General features: G+C 31.1%; 2 protein-coding genes and 1 pseudogene across 2 annotated transcripts; all 3 read right to left on the bottom strand.

Annotated features, from left to right (window-relative positions):
• Positions 1 to 430: 430 nt before the first annotated feature.
• On the bottom strand, positions 431 to 2,069 carry LOC108319904 (UDP-glucose flavonoid 3-O-glucosyltransferase 7-like; annotated as a pseudogene).
• A 3,782-nt stretch (positions 2,070 to 5,851) lies between these two features.
• LOC108319960 (scopoletin glucosyltransferase) lies at positions 5,852 to 7,876 on the bottom strand. Its single transcript, XM_017551278.2, has one exon. The coding sequence runs from the start codon at positions 7,441 to 7,443 to the stop codon at positions 5,989 to 5,991; it is 1,455 nt and encodes a 484-aa protein (XP_017406767.1). The 5' UTR covers positions 7,444 to 7,876; the 3' UTR covers positions 5,852 to 5,988.
• Positions 7,877 to 8,204: 328 nt separating this feature from the next.
• Positions 8,205 to 12,412, bottom strand: LOC108319961 (wax ester synthase/diacylglycerol acyltransferase 11). Its single transcript, XM_017551279.2, has 6 exons — positions 11,526 to 12,412; positions 9,416 to 9,488; positions 9,229 to 9,296; positions 8,913 to 9,128; positions 8,666 to 8,803; positions 8,205 to 8,552 (listed from the first exon to the last, which is right to left on the bottom strand). Exons 1-6 carry the CDS (start codon positions 12,237 to 12,239, stop codon positions 8,403 to 8,405), a joined length of 1,359 nt encoding a protein of 452 aa, XP_017406768.1. The 5' UTR covers positions 12,240 to 12,412; the 3' UTR covers positions 8,205 to 8,402.
• Between the last annotated feature and the right edge of the window lie 3,190 nt (positions 12,413 to 15,602).

Here is a 15,602-nt window from a genome sequence, read left to right as displayed (position 1 = left end):
TTTATTAGCAGTATTATTATATAAATCTGTATTATTGCTATTATTAATAATAATTTTTATTTAAAATTATTATTATTTACTATTAGTAATATTTTTTTATTATATTATTAATGCTCTTATTCGTTATAATTATTATATAAAATTAACTATGTTATTATTTAATTGTATCATATAATATAATTATAGTCTATTGTATGTTTACGTATAACATGTTATGATCTATAACATGTCTACATATCACATAAACACATTATCTAATTAGAAGATTGATACTGTAAATAAACAAAAGTCCGTGTCAAGTAAACACGAAAGAAAAAGGCTAAAAAGAATGGCAACATCCAAGTAGATTAGGTAAGTTTGCACATAACAAAACCATGTGACTTACTGTGTTAAGACAATAAGAAACAAGGTCAAATTTATTCATAATATGAAACCTGGGTTTCAGATTCTTTATTTGGAGTTGTATAACACAAAAAGCAAAGTCAACTGCAAATCCATGTGCACCCTAAGTCACAAAAAAGCGGATCCAAAACCTCCTTTCATCGTTTTGTCTACTCATTGATACAGACATACCGTTAAGGTAACGACTAAGGTTCTATGAAATGATGACAACCTAGAGTCATTCAGATGATTTTGGGAAATTTCGAATCGATTGAAGGCGTTGTATCAGATCAGTGAGGGAACAGGAAGATGATCCGTTGCATTCCACAGCAGTTCTTGCCATTTCTGACAGTTTGTGTGCTCTGTTTCTGATAGTCTCTGCTTCTTCCCCTACCATTATTCTTTTCAGTGCCTTCTCAAGCGCCTCACTGCCAACACTGTCTCCCACAATTCTAGACCATTTTTTAACACCAACAGGGACCCCAATTTCAAGAATCTCCGTCACTAACTTCTCATTGTAGAACTGTTCAGCAGAAACGGGTCAAGCGACCATGGGCACCCCAGCGGACACAGCTTCCAGCGTTGAATTCCATCCACAGTGTGTCACAAAGGCTCCCACAGCTCGATGGTCAAGAATCAGAAGTTGAGGTGCCCATCCCCAAATAATCATTCCTCTTCCTTCTGTTCTTCTCTCGAACCCCTCCGGAAGCCATTCCTTGTCACTTCTCCTCACAACCCATATGAATTCTTGTCCCGAATCCTCAAGTCCCCTCGCTATTTCTCTCAACTGACTTTCACTGAAGTTGGCTATGCTACCAAAACAAGCGTACACCACTGACTTGGATTTCTTCGAATCCAGCCACTTCAAAATGTCCCCTTCGTCAACCGAGGCTTCCTTCCCTCGCTTGCCTCTGTCTTGCTGTTGGTTGCAGAGAGAAAGAGGACCTACGAACCACGCCTTCCGTCCCCGTAGCTTTTCGTAATAATCAGCGTACACCTTCTCCAGTTCGTAAAAGCTGTTAACGATAACCCCCAAGCTTGCGTCCTCCGATTCCTTGATTGCCTGCAACAGTTGTGCGTATTTGGCTTCCCCATCATTTTCGGGTAACATCATCCTTGTCATTTGGATGTTTCCAGGAAGATGAGGAATAACAAAAAGATCAGAGTCAGAAGAAAGATTGGTCTGAGGCTGGTAAAGTCGCAGACATTCTGAGGCACACATGGCAAAGACACCGGTACCATGAAAGAGAAGCCTTGGGATATTGAATTTAGCGGCAGATTGAGATGCCCAGGGGAAGAAAGCACTGGCAATAAGGCAGTGTGGATGGTGTTGAAGAAGGAGGTGTTCGAGTTGGGGTTGTAGCTTGGTGGTTGCCATGAAGAAAGCGGGTATGAGATTAGGGGAGGGGATTGACTCTGTATTTTCGCATCCCTCAGGTAAGCCAGCCTCTGCAGAGGGGAATTTGATGGTGAGAAATTCTATAGAATCAGAGCTTTTTCCTATGGTCCGACGAAGAGTAGGTACGTTTAGTGGAGTGGTAACTATTGTTATCCTCACCCCTCTTCCACTGAATGCTCTTGCCATATCAGACGTTGGTATCAAATGTCCTTGTCCCGGAAAGGGAAATAGCATTACGTTGAGTTTCTCTTTCGCCTCCATATTCCCCTCACTCATACTAACAAACTCAATCAAATCCTTCTAGCTTCACAATATATGGTTAGTCCGTTGTTGAAAGCTTATACCCTTCTACATATTTATAATCTGAGATTCTTCAAAAACTTGACAAAATGTTTTCTTCAAATCCTGAAAATGTTGATTCGGTCATACCAAAAATGAAAATTAAAATAACTTCTTTTCTTACAGGAAGTATATATGAAAAGCCACGTGAGAATTGCGTAATATTTGTAAGGGAAAGGAGAAATATACAAGTTCAAAATCAAATCAAATAAATATAATTATTTATAAAAATACAAAAAATTTCAATGGACATATCTATTTAATAAATTAAATTTAATTATTTTTTTCATCAAATTTTAGAAAAGACATTATTATTTCTACATCCAACAAATTTTTACACTCACTTTATATTCATTATTTCATCCTTCAATCTATCTTTTTTATACAAATACAAAAATTTAATTTTTTTAATGACTAAAATACTTCTAAAAATAGATTGTCAAGTGGTACAGTTAGCACTAAAAAATATTTTTCTTTTAAAAAATTCAATATTTTAAATAAAACTTTATATTAAACTTCATTCATACTACTTCTTAGGTGGCTAAAGCACATGTTATTGTTTCATAAAAATCACTAACTCTCTCTAATAATAAATCTTTCATACTTAAATATCACACTTCATAAAATTCCATATATAAAATATATTAATCACAATAAATTAATATATATTAAAAATTTAATACATATTAAGCAAAAAAATAATTTACATTAATATATATTAATTACAACACTTTAATACACATTAATCATATAAAAAACTTACATTAATAACAATAATAATTCATATTAAAAGTAACAATAAGTTCACATTAAAATTACACAATAACACAAAAATAACTATTTATGTCACTTAACTTGTGTTTGACAGCAAAAAAAGTCTGAAGATATTTATTGTAAATAAATAAACACGATTTAGGTACAACAAAAAAATGTTAAACCAATGTTCTCTATATATTATATCATATTTGTGATTCTCCTCCTCATCTCTCACTATGTGATAACAATGAAAATCTTTTAGATAGGTTTGATCTCTAACAATGAAATGATGGTGGTTTGAGAATTCATTTTTGCGTGATAGTTGGTTTTGCTTTCTCATCGAAGTTTGTTTATTAATCTTTACATTTTCATTTGTGACTTGATTGTTTATTAAGGAAATCAGTCATGACTTTGTATCAATATCTCATTTGTTTTGTTTGTCGTGTTTACTTGAAAGAATATATCGTAGTGATAAGAAAAATTATAATTTTTCCTTTTACTTTCATGACATTTAAAAATAAAACCAAACATCAGCTTTTACTTTTGTCAATTCTATCACCAAATAAAAAAAAATTCAAAGAAATGGATATTTCTGAACTTGTTTTAAATTGGGATGTTGCATGTCAAATGAATGGTTTTTGATAAAGTTAAAGAAAAATCAAAATAAAAAAGACAAACTTAGGAGGTCACTCAAAAAAGAATATGAGTTAAACAGATTCAAGGTTATCTAGGTTTTAAGGGTATTGAACTTGTACATTTGAATTTTCTTACATGTGATCCAACCTCTTTCTTAAATTTGGCTTCCATGCTTACCATCTCTTATTCAATTTTATGCAAATCTTTCATTTGATATGTAACATGTTAAATTGAAACAAACTCACAAATGTTCATTTCACTATAACTTTCTTTATTAGTGACATACTTTTTTACGTTAAACGTGATAGTATTCGAAGTAAATTAAGACATCTACATCAAACCTGAAGTAGTGTTTGGCGTAAATTTATGTCATGTGTTTTGCATGTAATATAAATTTATGTGTCCTTCCATCAAACATATATCTCTAACGTAAAAAAAAAGTCAAGATAAATATCTTCATTATTAACAATACAATATAATCAAACATATTATATAATTAATAATTTCTTTAAAATCAACTATAATTAATTTTTTAATTCACCATACATATTATATAATTTTGTAAAATCAAACCTATTATATAAATTATTATCTCAATTACATAACTATTTAATGAATTAATTACTTAATTCATCAAGTTTATAAAATTAATATTTTTAACAAAAAAATCCTATTAAACTTTCATATGTGACTAAGACATATGTTACTATTAAATAGAAATCACGAAGTTTCTCTAACAATTTCATACTTATATATTATACCTTCTAAAATTTTGTATATAGCTTACATCTTCCATAGACTAACAACGGGTTAGCCTGCATTTATTTCGCACAATTCACGTTGACTTAAATTCCTAAAATACAACTGCATTAACACATCTCATTTTGTGTGTTTATTCTAAGTAACTTGTTAATTTGCATTTCTTCTCTAGTCTATTTAAAAGTAGTTCACTCATTCACATTTAGTCCATCTAAAAATAATTCCATTACTTATATTTTTTTCTTGTTTAAGTCTAGTTCAAAACCATTTCTAGAACCATTTCTAGTTTCAATAGACTTGTATTTAAAAACTAGAAACTATAAAATTATAAATACTAATTATTTTAATAAATAGGTTTATAAAATTTATTAATTATATTAATTAAATTAAATTAAAATATATTTATCAAAATTATGCATTTATAGTATTTTACAAAATAAAAAATTACAAAAACAAATAATTTCAAATGAAGATTGCGAGTTGACATGCATATCCACGAGTCAAAAGTTATGAGGTTGGTAAAAAAATTAACTTACATTTTTTTTATGCAAAGTGAGCCGACTTAATCTATTTGTTGTAAATTAAATGTTGAATACATCAAAACGAGAAAAATCAATTCAAATTGATATCCATATCAAATGCAATAAATATAACTATTTATAAAAATTCTTCTTATACAAAATTTTCAATCATGTTTAATAAATTCATTCATTCATTCATTCATCAATTTTTAGAAAATAAAAAAAAAATAAGTAAAATTTTATATTAAAGTCTCTCTATACTTCTAATGTGAGTAAGGATCTTTTCGAAAATCTCTTTCAAGTTTGAAAGATCTTTGGTACCTTCTATTTAAGTGTGAGAGATCTTTCACACAATACTCTTTCAAATTTGAGTTACACCATAATAAATAATATTGCTACATATACATTACATGAACTCTCTTTTTTATAATAAAATATAAAATTTTATTCTTAAAACACCAGCTCCTAAAATTCCATATACAATATATATTAAGCACAATAATTTAATACATATTAAGTAAAACAATTAAATACATATTAATTACAACAACAATTCACATTAATAATAACAATAATTTTACATCGACAGCGAACAAAAAATTAAAAATATAATGCATAGAAAATGATTTTGTTTTTACAATATAAAATAAATATACCAAAATCAAAATGTATATTATAATTAATCATTTCTTAATTATTTATTCACCATCCCACTCAATTTAACGTCAATTCTCCTCAAATTCATCTGCTTTCTCTCTTACAAATTCATCTCTTAAAATGAACACACTCTTAACGACTCAATCATTCATTAAATTTTTAGATATTTAAAAATTATTCTTCACCTAACATTAATACTACTTGGTCAACAATCCAAACTCTTAAGAAAGCCATATCCACTAGGTTTCTCCAAGTGAGTTTGACTAATCGAACAAATGTATAGTCTAAATTCTCTCGTACATAATCTACTCTACTTAAGAAAACTAATAAATATACCAGTTTGGTATTATTTGCTTTCTATTTAAATGTTTCTCTCTTTAACCTTTAATAGAATATCCTGTAGTTTTAAAATAAGAAACAAAGGTCAAATTTATTCATAATATGAAACCTGATTTTCAGATTCTTTATTTGGAGATATATAATACAAAAAGCAAAGTCAACTGCAAATTGTGGGTTCTATGAAATGATGACATACTAGAGTCATTCAGATGATTTTGGGCAATTTTGAAGGCTTGCGATCGACTGAAGGCGTTGTATCAGATCAGTGAGGGAACAGGAAGATGATCCGTTGCATTCCACAGCAGTTCTTGCCATTTCTGACAGTTTGTGTGCTCTGTTTCTGATAGTCTCTGCTTCTTCCCCTACCATTATTCTTTTCAGTGCCTTCTCCAGCGCCTCACTGCCAACACTGTCTCCCACAATTCTAGCCCATTTTTTAACACCAACAGGGACCCCAATTTCAAGAATCTCCGTCACTAACTTCTCATTGTAGAACTGTTCAGCAGAAACGGGCCAAGTGACCATGGGCACCCCAACGGACACAGCTTCCAGCGTTGAATTCCATCCACAGTGTGTCACAAAGGCTCCCACCGCTGGATGGTCCAGAATCAGAAGTTGAGGTGCCCATCCCCAAATAATCATTCCTCTTCCTTCTGTTCTTCTCTCAAACCCCTCCGGAAGCCATTCCTTGTCACTTCTCCTCACAACCCATATGAATTCTTGTCCCGATGCTTCAATTCCCCTCGCTATTTCTCTCAACTGACTTTCACTGAAGTTGGCCATGCTACCAAAACAAACGTACACCACTGTGTTGGCTTTCTTCGAATCCAGCCACTTCAAAATGTCACCTTCATCAACCGAGGCTTCCTTCCCTCGCTTGCCTTTGTCTTGCTGTTGGTTACACAGAGAAAGCGGACCTATGAACCACGCCCTCCGTCCCTGCAGCTTTTCGTAATAATCAGCGTACACCTGCTCCAGTTCGTAAAAGCTGTTAACAATAACCCCCAAGCTTGCGACCTCCGATTCCCTGATCGCCTTCAACAGTTCTGCGTATTTGGTTTCCCCGTCAGTTTTAGCGTAATCGGGCAACATCATCCTTGTCATTTGGATGTTTCCCGGAAGATGAGGAATAACAAATAGATCAGAGTCAGAAGAAAGATTGTTGTGAGGCTGGTAGAGTCGCAGACATTCTGAAGCACACAAGGCGAAGACACCGGTGCCATAAAATACAAGCCTTGGGATATTGAATGTAGCTGCAGAATGAGATGCCCAGGGGAAGAAAGCACTGGCAATAAGGCAGTGTGGTGAGTGTTGAAGAAGGAGGTGTTCCAATTGGGGCTGTAGCATGGTGGTTGCCTTGAAGAAAGCGGGTATGAAGTCTGGAGAGGGGACTGACTCTGTATTTTCGCATCCCTCAGGTAAGCCAGCCTCTGCACAAGGGAATTTGATGCTGACGATTTCTATCTCCAAGTCGGGGTCTAAATCTGAGCTTTTTCCTATGGTCCCCCGAATAGCAGGTACGTTGAGTGGAGTGGTGACTATAGTTGCCCTCACCCCTCTTCCACTGAATGCTCTCGCCATATCACCCATTGGGATCAAGTGTCCTTGACCAGGAAAAGGAAGAAACATTACCTTTAGTTTTCCTTTCGCATCCATATTCCCCTCACTCACACTAACACACTGTATTTTATTTGCCCCTCAACCAAATCCTTCTACCTTTACAACATATAGCCAGTCCGTCTCAAGTTGTTTTCCAGCGGACACTGTTCCCTTTTTTCCCCAGTAACATGTAAAACTATAACAGATGGATCACCGTGTTAGAATTGGTCATATAATAAAATACTGAACGGCAGCACTTGATCCTTAATCGATCCATTGCTCTCAATGGTCGAGACTACTTTTCGTCTGTTCAAAATTTAAAATACAAAGCAGAATACGTAATCCCTTGCGTCAGGGTGTTAGCAGACTTCGTAATCCCCTGCGTCATACCATGCCCTTTCAAACTAATTCAAACACGCGGTTTCTATCTTGTTTTGGACCAACATTTCGTCGTCATTTCCTTCCAAAGGGTTGGATGGATAACAGACGCTTAAACAAAGAATTTGTTTAAAGAATTTTTCTTAATATTGAATTAATCAGCTCTAAATGCTGAGATGATAGAGACTCCATCATATCATATTTGCACTTGTCTTTTCGACATTTCCAATACTGTCTACCAATCCTTTGAACTTATTACGTATAAGTAGTCCTGCTAATATCATATACATGATAGACGCATATAGGGATAGCACTAAGAGTCTACAAACTTTACTAATGATTTATATACGTTGGAAAATGTCATCAATTGGAATGATTAAATTTATATTTTATAAGTTATTATTACGGATGTAATTTAACTAATTTTAACACACCAAATGTAAACAGATTTTAACCCAAATATACATATGCCACCGGTGTGGAACTTAAGAGAGAGCAGAATGTATCACAATTAAGTCCTATATAGCATTTAAGTAAATGTTGTGATAATCTAAATCACTTGCCTGTGATCGTAAGCATCTCAATATTTCACATACAGTAATTTTATCACATTTATCAAAATCAAATTTCTCCATCAGTCAGATTTTGGCCGTAACCTGCTCCTTCATTTCAAGCAATGCATCTTCAAAGCACTTGGCAAGAAACTCAGGATCAGGAATGATGTCTTTGGCCACCTGCACTTGCATGTCTGCCCTTCCAGCATAGCTCACCATATTCAAAATCAGCGCCTGCATTACAAAACCAGCCAACAACAATGATCATAACTATATTCACCTACAAGTACGCTCTCGAGTTTGCAGTACTTAAGTCCGTGAGGAAAAACAGAGATTAGGGGACATACATGTGGCAAGGCAGAATTGTTTGCCCTTAAGAACGTTATAGGATTGCCTCCAATCATAATCTCCTCTTGTGGCCCTACCACGTTTGAGATTGTAAAGGTGGTGTGGCAGAGTATCCGGTAATTTAGAAGGCCAGCAAACTGCAACATAGAGATAAAACAGCATTGTGTTTATTGAAGACTAACGATAGTTGAAATATTCTACTTTACCACTAAAATAGTCTGAAAACTGAGGAAAAAGGAAGTGGACCTTCGGACCAAGGGTGGACATTACAAAATCTCCAATTTTGTATGAGAAACTCGCCTCTAGAGATCGTTTCTTTCTGTCAATCGTTGCCTTAGCTCTCTTCAAATATTCTAAAGGATCTGAAAAGTTGCTTCTGTGGTAATATATTGGCAGCAGAATCATACCAAATTTGTTACCCCACCTCGCTCCTGAATTGCTTTTCATCAAATTGGACAATTCCTGATCAATAATAATACTTCATTTTTATCCTACCTCAGTAAAGTTGTAGATCGAAAACAGGTGTACAAGGAAAGTAAATTTGTGCAAGGCGAGAGCAAACCTGCAACCCTGGTTGCTTTCTTAAATTAACCATAGCTAACCCTGTCAGCTGAACACCGTCTCGCAGCCCTTACAGAAAAATATTATTCAATCAATTATGATCATGTGTGTGTTTGAGTGCACGCACGCCTTTTGAACATAATTAGAAATAGAAGCTTTGTTCAATAGAAAATAGAACAGAATTTTACCGTTAGGTGCTCGGAAGTCCAAGTATCTAGATATCCCACACGATATAACTGCAAATAGAACGTCATTTATGGTCTGCACAATAGCAAAAATTAACAATCACAGGAACGAAAAGTATTCATAGATACTGGTATATTTGTATGTTGACAAGAACGAAGAGTGAGTGAAGTCTGACTTCGCTTTTTGCTATAATACTATATTATTACTATGGGTGGTAAAAGACACAGCATTGTAGCGTGTACACAGTCGTTCCCTGTTTTGCAACCTCTTTTACAAGATTGAATCGTGTTTTCTATAACATGAACAGCACAATAACATGAAGTGAAAGTCACCAAAAATATTTGGTTTGGATCAAATCATAACTTAACTATCCATTCGGTTTGGATAAAAAAGATGTCAATTGGAATCTCCTACGTTCATGTTAACCGGGGTTTTAGTCTTAGATATTTTCCTCTAATTACATTCTATACTAGCAATTTGTTGCATAAATTTAAGGTTATTCAAACTCAGATACATTTATAAATCTTCAAATCACCTGGCGGCTCAACACTTGCTCTAGACCTTGCAAAAAAAGCTCAATTAATTAATCTCATTAAAAAAACTTTTTTTTACAGGAAATTAATATGAAAATCCCTCAAAAACTTAGCTCCGTAACATCTTATGTATCTCTTTCCTTAATCAACTTTTACAACTAATTACCTATGTTACTCAGTGCTTGTTATCTTTTCTAGGTCATTGTCAACTCTTTTTATAACCAAATACCCTATTGTGCTTATAATTTTGATGCTAAAATTATGATTCATATTCCTGATTTTCTATTTTGTATCTATCGTTTATTCTACTATTTGATGATTATTTAATCCTACTTACTCATATTAGGATTTGTTTTATTAATCGGCAGGTTTGTAATTTATGCTAAACTACGTATTTATTTCCATTTAGTTGTAATAAGACTACAAATATGCTCTCATCTATTTGTTAATATTAGTGTTATTATATTCTTAACTAGTCTGATGTGATAAGTCTTATTTTAAGTAATTTGAAATCCTACCTATCATTAGAATATTTATAGTTTTTGAGAGACAAGACTTATGGAGGAAAAAGACTTATCTTAAGGATAGCCTGCCTATCGCCACAGTTCACAGTCTTTTAACAAAAATGCTTATTATCTTATTACTATTATATTTTAATTTTTTTGAAAACAAACTATGTATCACTGTTTTATTAGTTAGTATATTTAAAACGGATCACAGTTTACTTTTAAAAAAGTTGTTAAAAAAAATGGTTAAAAAGACATTTTTCGTAGATAGATCTGGGTCCAACGTATCGCCATAAAAATACAACACTCATGAAGAACTTACAAGTACATTTTCACCGCATCTTTTTTTTTTTTTGTGGAAGGCATTACTTAGGATAGTATAATATGAAAGAAACTACACTAGCTGCCTAACATTAGCGAGGATTTGGGGTTTGACCATATCAGGAAGAAATTTTAATAATTGACGTTTCTAAACCTTACATATGTTCCCTACAACCAGAATGAAAACTTCCAAATTTGAAAAGATAAACTGACTTTTTTTTTACTTACTAGAGTTTTTCTAATATTTGCTTTTTGTCAAGAAAAGGGGTTGTGGAAAGTGGGATCATTAAACATGTAATAAAAAAACCAACAACTTTTTCTCCATAAATGGTCAACGTTATCGTTAAGGTAATCATTATATATTCTGATAGGTCAGTCAAAATATGAGATAGGACAATAATATAAAATTTATCAATTTTTAACAAAATAATATATAAACCATACAATATTGATCAGTTTGAAATAAATTGATGAATTCATCGGAGAGAGGGAACTGGTAACGATGAAACTGTTAAAAAAAATAGACGATGCCGGTAATATAAAGCAGAAATAAAAAAGAAGTATGGAGAAAGGTGAACTAAATTGCATGATGTTTTAATATTGTTTCAGTTTATAAATTCGAATTATGGAAAGTAGGAGTTGTCAGTTTTGGATGCCTAAAATGAGGAGGGTGAGGAAGAATAATTTGATTTGGTATATAGTAATAAAAATAAAAGAAGAAAAGAGAGAGAGACAGGGAAAGGGAAATTTACCGCATTAACGGCAGTCTTGACGGTTTTCATGTCTTGAAGGGAGAAAGAGGCAGTAGCAATTTTGCGGGGCCAGAGCTCAACGCCGGCGCCTCCGGTGATCGAGGATCTGGGGTCACGAACCCAGAAACACCTGAGGATAAAGTCGAGGACAAAGAGGAAAGAAAACCAGAGAGTGGCGAGGAGATTCCAGAAATTGAAGGGAGGGTAAGAGGTATTTAAAGGAGAAGCGATGGCAGGGAGAGCTTGGGGATCGTTGAGTTTCCTGCAGCTGGCGAGGAACATGGACATCAAGGAAATACCATCGCCAAGGGCGTGATGGATTCGAAAAATAAGGCAGTTGTGGGCCATGAGAAGATGGATTTCCCAGAGGGGCTTATCCATGCTAAGCCCATCGCAGTCTATGGATAGTTCCGCAAGATAGCCGTTGATGGCCCGTTCATCCCCTTCCTCACCCAGCGCCTCCTCGATTATGCGGAAGTGCCGATCAATCTCCACTTGGGTGGCTCGCCAGTGCTCCACTCCTCTTTCGTCTCTCACCATCAGGCTGCTGAAGCGCGGGTGTTGGAGCATGGTTGACTTCCGCACCTCCGATTTCACTATCTCCACGTCGATGGGATTCTTCAGCCCTATCACGCAGTGGATCACTTGCTTCGTTTCTTCCTGCAGGAAAAGCCTCCCCGCCGGCGTTAGAGCCTCGTCCCCACTCTCACCCATCCTCGTTCCCACCCTCTCTCCTCTCTCTCTCTCTCTCTCTCTCTCTCTCTCTTATTCTACTTCTAATGTCATCACCACTCTGTTCATTTTTCTTCCTTCCATTTTTCACATTCATATCAGGAACTATTCTTTCTTTCCATTCTCATTCAAATCATCCACGTGCTTCCCCTCACCGAATCTAGAAACACAATTTTAAACATCTTAAGTAGTAAGTTTTAAATTTGTAAAAACGAACATAATTTTTTCTTTTATTTAATTATTAGTTTCAAACAAAATTTGATTTTATTAAAATTAAATTAAACAAGTATTTATGTGATGAGGGATTATGACAAGGAAAGTTTCTAATAGGAATAAAAAATAATTGTCCTTAAAGAAAAATGTTAATTTTAAAAGCGATTGTTAGAAACGATGTTTGTCACAGTTGGAAATAAATAAGTGGAGGAAAGAGAGAGTTACGTGTGATTTAATTTAATATGGAGGCGGCTGCTGCTACTACTGTCGCGTATTTATGTCACCGCTCTCAATGGGCCTCAACAGTCATGTTCTTGAAACGAATTATATTTTGTTATTAAACTATCGATACATACAATCTATTTGTTTTGAACATTTTTTAATATTTATCAACAAAATTCAAAAATTGTTTTTAAAGTATTTTCATTATTTGCAGTACTTAAATACAAAACATTATTTGAATAACTTATATCCGGTTTGATTTAATACGTAAATATGTAAGTATAAGTATATAAAAGTTAAACTATGTCTTTTTATAAGAAAATTTTAAATAGGTTTTCTTATATCTTCTAATTTAATTTTCATTTTAAATTTTTTGATGAAATAAGGTTATTTTTTTAATATTATATTAATCATGTTAAAGAAATGTCATCTCTCATGTTGTGATTTTTTTATTTTTTTTATTAAATCAAATTTGTTATATGTTAAGATGATGTTATATTACTTGAAATGGTAGTGTGATATGAGAGGTAGTGTGATATAAGAGGGACAATGTCATTGTCACACAAAGTATAATTGTTTTAATTTTAATTTAGTTATGGTATTTTAATTTTGTTTCAATTTAGGTTTTTTTTTCTTTAAATTGAAAAAGTTTTGTTTGCAAATTGAAATTGAAATTAACTTTTATACATGTTATACAAATATTTTTATTAAAACTAGTTTTTTTATTAAATATTTTCAACAAAATTAATTTTATTTAAGTTTATAATTTATATTGAACTTTATTTAAAATTATTTTTAAATTTAATTTTTTTTGCTTTAAATGGTCATAAAATTATTTTAAAATTTACATTTGAATTTACACAATTGTTATTTTTAAACTAATTCAAATAATTGTATATACATTATTGAATTTTAAACATTTTAAAATATACAAGTATTTGAAATACAAATTTAAATGAAAAACAATATTAAAGTAGATGTAATAAAATATCAATACAAATAAAATTTAATGTAAAATATAAAATTTAAAATAATTAGACTGAATTGAGAGGAGATTAAAACATAATAATCAAATTGAGAATAAAATAATATATTTATCAATAATATTAACAGTACATTATACATCACATGACAATTTTTTATTTTTTTAAAAAGATTAATTTAAAAAAGAAAAATCACAAACTAACATGTAATATATCTTTAATAAAAAATAACATGAAAAATAACATGTATACATCACATACTAATCAAAATAACATGACTGTGTTAAATTTTCTAAAATATCAACCATAGATAAACATGAAAAAAAATATTTATGCAGTAATAATAATAATTTTAAATATAAATATAAATATAAACAATACTTTCTCAAAAATACTAAAATGTAAACAGAAGCGTACTAGATTTGGTTAGATAGACATTTTAGTATAACACTATCATAAAATTGATTATGTTTTGCATAAATATCAAAGTCAATTATACCCCAAGTTTGTATACAATAATAAACTTATCTTGATTGCTTCAATTTATACTTGTAAACTCTTATCATGTTTGAGATTATAAGAGTGGTGATTCTTAAAATGAATGTGGATGACTTCATGAAATTAATTTATCTAGCATGACTTTGCTCAAAATCTAAAAGAAAAATTGATTTTCATATCAATGAGATGTAAAAGAAAAAAAAATACTATAATAAAAAATAAAATAAAATCCCACAAATAATATTAACTTGTTTGTAATCTTACATTTATCTTTATAAACTTTTTAATAAATGTTAGTCTCTCTTTCATATTTCAATAAGATGTCATTTACTTCTCTTATTTTATTATTTTTTTACTAAAGTGTCAATAAAAATTATGAATTAAAAATATTTTAATTTTAAATTATTTTTATAATAAAAATTGAATAATTTAATTATAAAGAAATTTCTATAATTTTTTTAGAATATTCTAGACAACATAAAAATATTATGAGTACCATGTACGTTGTTTAACTTTTACTTAATGGCAATTTAATTGAAATCAACTCAATCATGTTTCAATTTAAATTTGAAGTAAAAATATAATTGAAAAATAGAAAAAAAATATTTTTTTTCTTAAGTAAAATATAAAAAAGTGCAATTTTAAATTATAAATCTAGCCTTTTTAGTTGTAAGAATTTTGACTTCTTTTATAATTATATATTAAAACACACATTTTATTTTATTTTAAAACATTTAAAATTATTTATGAAAATATATCATACTTTCAAAATTAAATCTTTTTGTTTTGTTGGTATGATACGTTGCCAATGTCACACCACATTCTCAGTTTCATTTATGAATTTTATTAATAAACAAAATAATATATATTTAAATTGATAATAATAGAATGAAAAAGAATTTATTCAAAATAATATTTTAATAAAAGTAAAAACGGTATTTAAGATAATATATTTTTAATTAATAATTAGTTTTAAAGCCATGTTTTTTATATTAATAAATATATACAAATATTTAAATATATATTATATTACAAGATATTTAGAAATTAAAAAATATTTAAAAATTTATAATTAATTTTAAATAAGAATTATTCGAAAGTCTATTTATATATATTATAAATATAAATGTAAAAGAAACTAATAACATTTTAATATTACTATTATTATATAAAAAAGATAAAGTAGTTTTTGGTGTAAAATGAAAAGAGAGAGAGTAGTCAGTTAAACTGTATGTGTGAAAGTAAAACAGAGAGTAGCAGTGAGGGTGAAAGAAATGATTTGAGTGTTTCATCCTACACTTCTAAGATAGTGTACTTCTAAGAATTTCACTTTTAATTTTTTTGACATTTCATTTTGCATTTCTAATTTTTTCAAAACTTTTTAATTTAAATAAATATTTTTCTATTTTCTTTTTTTTTTATTAAAAAC

Source organism: Vigna angularis, chromosome 10 (genome assembly GCF_016808095.1).
Source record: "Vigna angularis cultivar LongXiaoDou No.4 chromosome 10, ASM1680809v1, whole genome shotgun sequence".
NCBI classification, from domain to species: Eukaryota; Viridiplantae; Streptophyta; class Magnoliopsida; order Fabales; family Fabaceae; genus Vigna; species Vigna angularis.
The sequence above is the reverse complement of the archived record's forward strand: the minus strand, read 5'-3'. Positions and strand labels throughout refer to the sequence as shown.